This window comes from Dysidea avara, chromosome 12 (genome assembly GCF_963678975.1).
Source record: "Dysidea avara chromosome 12, odDysAvar1.4, whole genome shotgun sequence".
NCBI classification, from domain to species: domain Eukaryota; kingdom Metazoa; phylum Porifera; class Demospongiae; order Dictyoceratida; family Dysideidae; genus Dysidea; species Dysidea avara.
Genome location: NC_089283.1, coordinates 6,514,040 through 6,524,961, shown reverse-complemented (window position 1 = coordinate 6,524,961; position 10,922 = coordinate 6,514,040). Strand labels below are relative to the sequence as shown.

The 10,922-nt window shown below is 36.7% G+C and overlaps 1 protein-coding gene across 2 annotated transcripts; it reads right to left on the bottom strand.

Moving 5' to 3' along the window:
* Positions 1-602: 602 nt before the first annotated feature.
* Positions 603-4,731, bottom strand: LOC136241639 (arrestin domain-containing protein 4-like). Of its 2 annotated transcripts, XR_010694361.1 has the most exons (3): positions 4,601-4,731; positions 2,031-3,277; positions 603-635 (listed from the first exon to the last, which is right to left on the bottom strand). XR_010694361.1 is itself a non-coding variant. In XM_066032885.1 (2 exons), the coding sequence occupies exon 2, from the start codon at positions 3,275-3,277 to the stop codon at positions 2,114-2,116; it is 1,164 nt and encodes a 387-aa protein (XP_065888957.1). In that variant the 5' UTR covers positions 4,601-4,731; the 3' UTR covers positions 1,283-2,113. The 2 variants fall into 2 exon arrangements, 1 of the variants encoding a protein (XP_065888957.1); XM_066032885.1 differs by lacking the exon at positions 603-635 and having other exon boundaries at positions 1,283-3,277.
* Positions 4,732-10,922: the final 6,191 nt, after the last annotated feature.

Genomic DNA, 10,922 nt, shown 5'->3' with positions numbered 1-10,922 from the left:
ACAAAAATGCACTATTACACAAAATAATTAGTACATTAAACATCATTACATAAAATATAATCATATAAAGCACCATGGAAGGAGGAAGCAGTAACAATGTCATCTGACAATCATTCCACCAATGTGCAATGATGTGCCGAAATGACTTCTGGATGGTCGACAGTCTACAATGTTCTGGTCGTATATGCCTATAGCTACTCAACAATCTGGTATGATAATGATGAGTAGAGCCAAATACTATCGCTGGATCCAGAGAAGTGTCATGTTCCAAGTGGTATATCTCCTGCATAGCACACGAGGAGCGATATTTGACCAGGGATGGGATTGATAACCATGCAGTTAAAGTTACGTCAATGATGAGACACACAGTCAAACTTTTGTTAGGAAGGTAGCACTCTAATAGAACATGCATGTAGATATTCATATGTTAAGGAACTTTATTAGTCAAACATTCTAACATTAAATGCAAAACTGAGCATGACCTTATACTGCTATAGCTTTGATGTACAGTGTTTAAAGATATAGAACTCCAGTTAATCACTTGGGCATGCATAATGACATACTTTCGAATTCAACACCCATTCTTCTTCCCTCACCCTTGCCATATTCAATTAGATCATAGATTATTATATTCCCTAAAATAAGCAAAATACCAATGAAAAATAAGCAGTGGTGTTGATAATTTAATTTAAGCACTTACAGTTCTCAACTATTTTTAGTGGGATGTCAAATATAATCAATTGTGATGTTACCACCACAATTTCCAAGAAAGCTAACAAGAGTTATTCACAAGACGTTTCATTATTTTGACACTAATACACTTATTAACCTGTACAAATCATATATCCGCCCAGCATTAAAGTATATGCTAACATCATCTGGGGACCATAATACATTCTAGATCATGAAGTATACACGATGAATTAAGTATAGAGTAAAGGAAAGGATAAGAAACTTAATTATGTCGAGGCATCAATCTGGAAGAACATTTCATAAACAATTCATACCATTTGCCAGTATGATTCACGTGTGCAACATTGGTACAGCTTACCTGAGCTACACAACACTATGTAAGCCATACTGTGGATTTGTGGCTTCATAAACAATAATATGAATATTAGGTTACAGAAACAAGGTCACCAAAAAAGCTTCCCATCTCCATTGTTTGTCACATGTGTGACATGGTGTTTTCCAAATTTTTGTAATTTTGATGATACCTTGGTACATTACATTGTACTATATACATATTGAACACATGCATACACCACAGGGTGGATCAGGACCTATGAACATAGGGAATGGGGATCAGCTATACTTTTAAAGCAGCAGTCTGGAATAGCAGTCCCTCAGTAACTACATGGTGAGTGCTTTTAAAAACCACAAATGTCATCAAACTTTATATACACAATATTATATGAAGTCTTGTAATGTAGGTACAGTGCACGTGGATACAGTACATACTTTACAATTAATAAATGTTTTAACTACCGATATGTTTGATGTGTATAGTAGATATTATAGAAGTAGATAATTTCAGAACAAAAATTACAGTGCCTATATCTCCTTATCAATGGCGGATCCAGGATGGGGCATTTGGGGCAAATGCCCCCCCCCCCCCCCTCTCCACCTTGTGGAGGAGCCAGCCATGCTTCTGATTAAAACAGCTAGTAAATTTTATGTCAGGCCAACCAAGATCAGTTTAAAACTTACGAAAATATGCACATTTTACTAGCATTTATTACAAATTCACCTGAGAACAATGCGAACCGAAGTCAAACTAACTGTAAAATAGTCACCCAGCACCTTCGTGCGTACTAAGCGCCTCTAAAAAGAATTATCGTGTTGCTGTTGTTTAAGTCATTCAGAGCCTTTTAAACAGTTTTAAGACTTCACAACCATCTGAAAAGGCCAAAATGGCAAATGTCAACAGTGAGACACCACTAAGAGGTGATTATTTGCTGCTTTAAAAAAGCAGCACTGAACTATAGAGAATATGGTTCTCCCCATGCATGCAATCACCTACAACTTACCCTGTTTGTGCCCCTCCCCTAGCCAGCTCCTGGATCCGCCCCTGCTTATATTGTTTGAGCATCACTAAAATAGTAAAGCTTCATCAGCAATCACCATCACCACCACCACCAACACTACAACCACCACCACCACCACCACCATGAAAAGAAGGCCCGCCCCAACCAGAGCGAAAAAGTTGCTTTCTTGGACAATCATAATATGATGTCTGACTCACAATGATGGGAGTATCCAAATTTGTGGCAGATTGAACGTGTGGGATTGCAAGTTGACCTCTAAATGAAACAGTTCCAATAGTAATTGGTATACTTACAGAAATATCTTTTTTCTTGTGAAGAACAAGCGTCACATTCAGAGTATATGAAACATTTATAACTTGACAGCTTGAAGTAGTTGGTAATAAGGATTTTGAAGGAATAGGCAGCAACACATTATTCCAATGTGAAAATTCTCCCACTACTGTTGTTGAAGGATAGTCATTTTGGTTGAAAACCATCAATCGGATTTTCTTTCCAGGTACAGTGAGCATAGATGAAAGTGGTGAGGGTCTGTATCTAGCAGTGCCTGCAGTAACCACTGTTTGTGTCAAACTGGCTCTTAAAGCAACAATCCTTTTGCTGCTATGATTTTCAGCTGTAGCATTGATGGCAATCGATTCTCCAAGACAGTATCCCTTCCTTTGTATTCCAACTGACAGAAAAATTGATCTGGGGGATTGAAAGAAAGAGCTTACTACCATTTGTGATGTGATTGAATGTGGTGATCTTAGATCAGGAGTGTTTATGCCAACGATTTCAGTGAGTTCAATTATGTTAATTGTTGATTTGTAGGCAAAATCAAATGTACCTGACTGTGATATACCAGCAAATAGTGAATATTGTATATGGTTATTACGCTTTATTTCAAAAGATGATGGCAACAGTATATTAGTAGGAATCTGAAACCCAAATGGAAACTCATAAACGCCAGCAGATAAACCGCTAGTGACTCGTTGACCATGAGCATCCCACACTCTCTGTGTTATTGTACACAAGTTGGTTGGATTGGTGAAACGTCTTGTGTGACCATAAAGATTTATACTGAAGCTAACATTAGCATCCCCTGAGAAAACAACACTGATATGGTGCATTGGTGTCAAATTTTTGGAAAGTTTCAGAACTACACTTCCTGTAACAGTAGACCCTGTAGTATAAGATTGCCTGTCACCATTTACATTTAAAACAAGATCAACATGTTTTCCTTTCACCATCTACATGAGAAAATATAAAATTGACACAACATTTACACATGTGCACAGTGAATATAATTATTTAGTATATAAATTCAGGCACAAATTACATAATTTGTATATTCAGTTAATTCCTTATATAAATTTTAATAACTGACACAGCTGGGAAAGGAGAGTAATAGCAATCACTTCATTTTGTACATACGTATCAACACTTACAGTAATGACGATGCTGGCAGTCACAATTTTCACGTCAGATAAATTTAGTTTAAATTTTGAATCATGCACATACCCCAAAGATGACTTAGAGTGCATAGCTACATGTGCAAGTATTTCCCTAATTTAAGGCACCAGTGAGAAAGAGTCAGGAATCAAGCCAAATCGATTAATCCCTGGACTTATAGCTATAACCTTTTGTGTTAGTGAATTGCATGTGTGTGTGTGTGTGTGTGTGTGTGTGTGTGTGTTTGTGTGTGTGTGTGTGTGTGTTGTGTGTGTGTGTGTGTGTGTGTGTGTGTGTGTGTGTGTGTGTGTGTGTGTGTGTGTGTGTGTGTGTGTGTGTGTGTGTGTGTGTGTGTGTGTGTGTGTGTGTGTGTGTGTGTGTGTGTGTGTGTGTGTGTGTGTGTGTGTGTGTGTGTGAGGCAGCATAGCCAAATGGCAAGAGCATCAGCCTGGTAATCGAAAGATTCTCTATTCAATACTCAGTTATGCCAAACTGGTGTTGTTTGAGCAAGAAGCTTTGTTCACATTGCTCCAGTCTACCCAGCTGTTTAAATGTGGGCCTAGTAGCCTGGTGTTAACCAGGGAAGCAGCCCACACAGCTGTAACATCAATGGGTACCTGGTATTAAATGGGGAAGCAAATGCTAACTGCATGTCCATGTCTCACACAATAGATGAAGGTCCAGGTGTGACTTCAGGTGCCCACAACATAGTATGGCCTCCTGCGGGTTACTAGTCCTACCCCAGGAGAATTTGTCTGCATTGACTCCTAGCACCTGAGTAGCACACAGGTGTCCCAGTGCTGGTTCACTGGGTATGCATGCTGTGTCTTTGTAAATTCAATTTCAATTTGGTTTATCATCCAATTTTCAAATTTTTTGAGAGGATATACATTGACTCTTGCTTGAAGCTATCAATAATAATGTATACTTACATGAGTTGACCATGCACAGGGTCTCTAGACCACCCTGTAATATTCCCTTCCAGAGGACAAGCCCATGCATGCAGCTATTAATCATGCACATAGGTTTATAGTATTGCTCGGTATAGCTATCACCCATAGTAGACATCCTTCACAACTGGTAATTATCATTTAGCAGTGTACATCACTAACCACACGTACCTTTGTTGAGTAGAGTATCTCTTGGAAACACTTTCATATGGCTGAATAAAAGAATCTTGAACTGTACAATTTTGGTCACTGAGGCACTTTTATAACTTATGGTCTACCCTTTATAATGATTCAGTTGTTGTATATGTTGTCATTGCATCATTTGAAAACGTGTCATAGTAGTGTCATAAACACTACCAGACTGAAGCTAGCTAACTTCCACTCTCCTGCAAAACTCTATGGCAGCTTGCACACCTTACCTTTATGCAAGGTGTGTGTGTGTAGGGTGTACAAATGGTGTTTATGCTCAATCGTGCGATGTACGTACATAGGTTGTTACTTATACACATTACACTGTATCAATTGTAACAGATATACTAGTTTATTAAGAGCAACACAATCTGCACTGTAACTATATAGCATGTGATCTTGAAATTTGACCATTAAACTGTACTGTACTTCTATAGTATATGCTTCTCCGGAACTGTTTAACTTTTGGGATATGAAAATTAAACTTGTTTTAAAATATGCCAATTCCATTTTTCATTTCTACTCATTCCCACTGTACACTCTTTGGAATCAACTGTTTCAAGTCTTTACCTGAGTACCTTCTCAAAACATCAACATCTGCTGTCAGAGAAAAGCATAGAATTTAAACGTCGTATCTCATTCCAATGCTTATGAAAGTGAGATGGATGGTCCAAGTTTACTATGATACATCTCTAAAACATTCTAGCAAGTTAGGTTACTTTGGTCAAGTGAACTAAACATATAATGAACAGGTCTATATATATATACTAGATTTCAACCTTAGCCTATTTTACAATAACACCTACAAGGGCATGCATGCATATTGTACAATGCATTCAGTCAATATTATTTTATTTCTGTAACACAAAAAGCTTGTAGTGCCATAGTGGTCCAAGGCTACATGTATAACAGATCATAAGGTAATCTGATAGCACTACTAGCCTCACAGCAATAATGAAAATTCACACAATGTTTCAGCTGTCAACTATGGATAAAGAACCTCTTATAATGAATGGACACAAGGTAGCTACTTTTGGTTTTCTTGAAATCATGCAGACAAAATACATTAATGACTTTGTAAAATTAATTAAAACACATTAATTTGAAAATTACTTTCAGAAAAGCTTACTAGATATCAACAGAGCAAAACTTTCCACTCCATATTTTTTGCCTCTAAATCTTTTACAGTTCTAGTGTTCTAAAATGTGATTAGTAAGATAGATCAGTATGGCAGTTGCTATAAATTCAAATATTTTATAATACTGATAGCTAGCCATATACTGTAAAGTACATAAAGTTTTCTATAGCTAAACTGCTTGTGTGCTTCTAATCCATTGATATGACCATAACTGCTCTATTGGAGAACTGCATGTAACACATAAGACATAAACATTCGTGGCATTATGCCTTATAAGAAATTTTCCATTGAAGACAAACATGAGATCACTATAAAGTTTCCCATTGTTTATGTTGTGTGGTATGATCAGGAAATTGGATTAGAGTTACAGAAGACATTTTATTGTTACTAAGATAAAATAGTCTGTCAAAACATTTCAAGCAATTCCCAAATGTTTGAGTGGCTGTTTTAGAACATTAAGTACAAACCTATCTATAGGGACATGAACACAGTGCATAGCAGGACTAGGGATCCATGCTCCATTTGGAAAAATGGAACCAACTAAATTAATTGTATCTACTATCTATTATTACTATTTTTATGTTATATCTAGACCAGCTACTCGAAGTAAGGCTTAAATTAATTCCATGCACATGACCATGCAACAGGACAAAACTGTGAGCAAATTCTATATGTAGCCGTTGCAGTGTCCTGTAGATAACAGCACATTTGACAAAATTTTGCTGTTTGACATAATTATCATGAGGAAATTGATTAAATGGTTAAAGCTGTGAAAGTTAGCGAGCACTGTAAAATACCATAATCATCCTAACATTAATGTCTATAACGGACATTTTAAAGTATAGCTGATATTATCAACCAGTTTAACTTGAACCCGTATGCTCAGCTATGCCATTCTTAATTTCTTATATAATATTTACAACAACTATTTCATTCTGTTACTTCTCAACTACGTAGCTTGCCAGTATGTCATCATGATGGTTGTATACTTAGTGGAGCTAGAAAAGGCAGCATGCAGCCAACAGTTATCACCTAAAGAAAGCTGTCAGTGTATATACACAGACTTAATACATTTTATCCTCTAGAGCACATACAAGTAAAAGCCAGTCTATACTTGTGCATTACATCAACATTGTTGCATCTATAGGAAGACACTTCCAGACAGGAACTCAAATTGTTCATGTGTAAACATCATTATGATATCACCACTTATATATATATATACTATCACACATATTTTGGGACAGTGTAATGTTACCCTAGCCATAACATGTACTCCACACTATATGGTTTGCTTGTACTTTTGTAAATATGGCAATGTTTCCCAAAAGGAAGGGAGAAAATAAGTCTACCACAAAAGCTTCCCACATGCTTGTGTGGCTTTGAAGTCTTAGTGCATGCCAGCATGGACTTCTATAGTGTCTTTCCTTATTTTGGGAAACATATGTATATATATATTGAGTGTTAGGAATGTTTTGACAGACTTTATTTCCTGCCCACTCATTGTGTGGGTGGAAATGTTTCCCTAACATTTCATTAAAGAATAACATTTCGTGATACCTTGATGATACCATGTGGACTTTTATACTATTACATGTTAGCGCATGTATACACAGTAGAACAAACTAGTGAAGCTACAGTACAAAATGTAGTAAATGTCACTAGCTACTAATGTCTGCTACAATACTCACCATTTTGTGTAGCGACGACATTCACTACTAAAGTTGTAGTGACCCTCACTACCATGTAGTGAGTATTGTGGCAGAAATTAGTAGTGAAATTCACAGCTAATTTTTTTACAGGTAAGGAAATGTCTTCAAGCCATGATCAGTATGTGATCTAAGTGAATAGCACAGCTCAAAATTTCAAAAACTAAAAAGCCATATAAACAGTGACCAACTATAAAGTCACGGTATTTAGTGCAATCTGTGCAGACATGTAAGTTGAGTATCTAAAAAAAGTGGCCAAATGAAAGTGAGAAAATACACATACCACCATCTGTTGTACAAGAAAATGGCACATAGCTATAGAATTTATAATGGATGGGAAATTAAGCTGAATACTCACTTCAAAAGTTAAAGAATTATAGTACATATATATATATATATATAGTAGATTTAAATCAAAATCCGTCAAACATTATAATTTTGTGAAGTTTATGCGAGATTTTTGATGTTGCATTATGTACATATAGGATGACGTTGATGATCATTTGTTTGATCATACTCACCAGTCAACATGCATGTCCACAATAAAGAGACCAACATCAACACTTATGGTGGTAGTGATAATATTGTGTGTTGTGTTGATGGACTCAGGAGAATGTGTGTGAACATGTACTTCACCGCTTTACTCAATATGACCAGTAACACTGTAATCAACATTACATCAGAATCAGTTGCACTAGAAGAGGTAACATCAAAATGGAATCAGGTCATCGGAACAACATCACTATAACTGGTGGCATAATGGTGCTATTTTCATGTGTAACAATTAACTTTTGATTTTAATGGACCCCACCCCTGATTATTTGTACCTTAGAGTTGGAAACTAGTCAGCCAATGATCTAGATTCTAGAATTGCCCAGTGCTCTATATAATATTTTCTGCAATAGCTGAAGTATAACATAGTTACAAGGAATTTTGGCATTGCTAGCAAATACAAGATTCATGCCATCAAATGTCTCCTCTCTCTGGTAACCTTTACCTCAGCCTTTGCCCTTTTATTATTAGCTTAAGTTACAGTGACCAGCTGCAAGAGTGGATTTAGGAAGGGGGGGGGGGGTTAACGGGATGCTGAAACATCCCCCCCTCCAAAATTTACTATGGAAGACTAATAAGAAGCTACACTACAGGTGTATTTGCATACATAGGCAATGAAAAGATGGAGAGAGCAAGAAGGGAAGAGCTAATCGTTTCTAGGAATCAATAAGAGGTGGTAAAAAATATATCTCTCAACAGTAAAACTGCATTAAAGCTGCTAAAATTGAAATACTCTAATAGAGCATTCAATCACTCTAATGGAACATTACCTAAGAAACTACAACCAGCAACGTTACTGAATCTATGCTTTCAAAGAGTTTTCAATTCATTTCCACCAGGGAAGGACTATGTTTGGGATTACGTACCTGATTATACATATTGTGGATATTCTAAAGCATCTCCTTCAGAGAGCTGGAATTTAAGGCGATGGTGTACTTTCAACATTTACAGTATGAGGACTTGATGTATACACCTATATGTAATTTCATAAAATGAATCATATATACATAGTGGTTACATTTTGTTTTGTTCTAAAGACAATTTAGAAATTCTGTGGAGCTTGATCAAGTAACTTTGAAAGTGCAGCTCCGAGATGCTGTAACCCAGTTAGCTTTGTTATAGATGCCTAAAATTTCAGCTGCAAAAGGAAGCATTTCAACCCAAGCATCAAGTTTGTAGCTAATTGCCCACTAGACCACTTGACACATTAACCAAAAGAAGTTATTTGTCTTTCATGCAAAAAAGAATTGATGTCATATGATTCACAGTACATAAAAGATATAGATTTCAGGGGATGTTTACAAAGAGGTTTCCATATTTGGTAGTGAGTTATAGGTATAGGGGTCTCCCAGGTCTGGAGGTGCAGCCTCAGCCACTGACAGATTTTGAACATTAAAATATTTCAAAATTTACTAGATTCACGATTTCATGGGTATAGTTAGTATAAGCTATTTCAATGTTCCCTTTAAGTAGATAAATAATTTTATTTTTCATTCCGGCCCTAATGGCACTCTCATCCTCCTCAATCGCTAGCTAAGATAGTTTTACATGCAAAAGAACAAACCTACAGAGCCAACAAATGTGAATTATGGTTTATGGCTGGTCAGATATCGTAGTGACCCAAATAATATTATACTGTGACATAATTATGAATTTACTTAAGATTTAGCTGCTAACTTATTCAAGTCAGTCTTATATATATATATATATATCCCTTTAAAAATTACATTCTCTAATGAATGTTCTATTAGAATAGTTAAAACCGCTCTATATATTTGAATACACCTGACTGCTCTATTAGAATACCTTGATCTTTATCAAGGCATACCCTTGGCCTTGTTCTCCCCTACTAATTTATGTACTTTTGAGAAATTAATGTATGTTCCTTAATGCACTGTAGCTATACTATGTTACCTTGTGCAGTGCTACAAACCTGGCCACAAGTTAAAATTTCGGAGGGGGTGTCTGGAACCCTCCTAAATATGACCCTGAAATGATTTGTAACAATCGGTATGTGAGGATGTTTGGTGTAAAAGTCTGGCTGTGACCCTGATTCGTAATAGCCTTTTAAACAGCTTTTAAGACTTCACAACCATCTGCAAAGGCCAAAATGGTAAAAATCAATGGTGAGACGCTACTAAGAGGTGATTATTTGCTGCTTCACAGCAAACTAGCAAGAGAATTTGCTCTCCCAAACCACCTGTAACTTAGCATGTTTGTGCCTGTCGCCTTGCCAGCTCTTGAATTCGCCCCTGTAATAATAATGCATGCTCTGTCAGCTCTGTGAGCATGGGTGACCAGCATGTACTGGGGATCATGCTGAATAAGACATTTTCATGGTCATTACACAAATCAAACAAGCATCTAATACCTTAAATTTTAACTTGAGTGATTGTTCAAGAGAAGTAAAGACACAAGCATATCTTGCCATGGTAAGACTCCAAATGGAGTTTGCCTCAGCTGTTTGGGACCCCTTTTATAATGTTGGTGTGGGCAAATTGGAAAAAATCCAACATAGAGCAGCCAGGTGGGTCCTCAGTGATTACAGCAGAACTAGCTCCATGACTCAAATGTTAAAATTAACTATCTTGGCCTACCCTACACACACGACAAAAGATATCTAGACTGCAACCGCTACACACAATTCTTCATCAAGACATAACTGTACCTAATACTGTAATTTCCTTTTCTCCTGGGCACACCAGCTGTGCTGACTGCCCAGTAATCATAGTTAAATAAATGGGTCAGAGTCAAAAATCACAAATTGGCTTGTAGCACTGCAAGTCACTGTGAGTTGATATTTTATAGAGACCAGAGATTAAATGACGGTGTAGAAAATGTTGTGCCTATAGTATAGTCTGTTTTGTTTTGAAAAGTTTGACTCAAATTTTGCATCGTAGCTAAT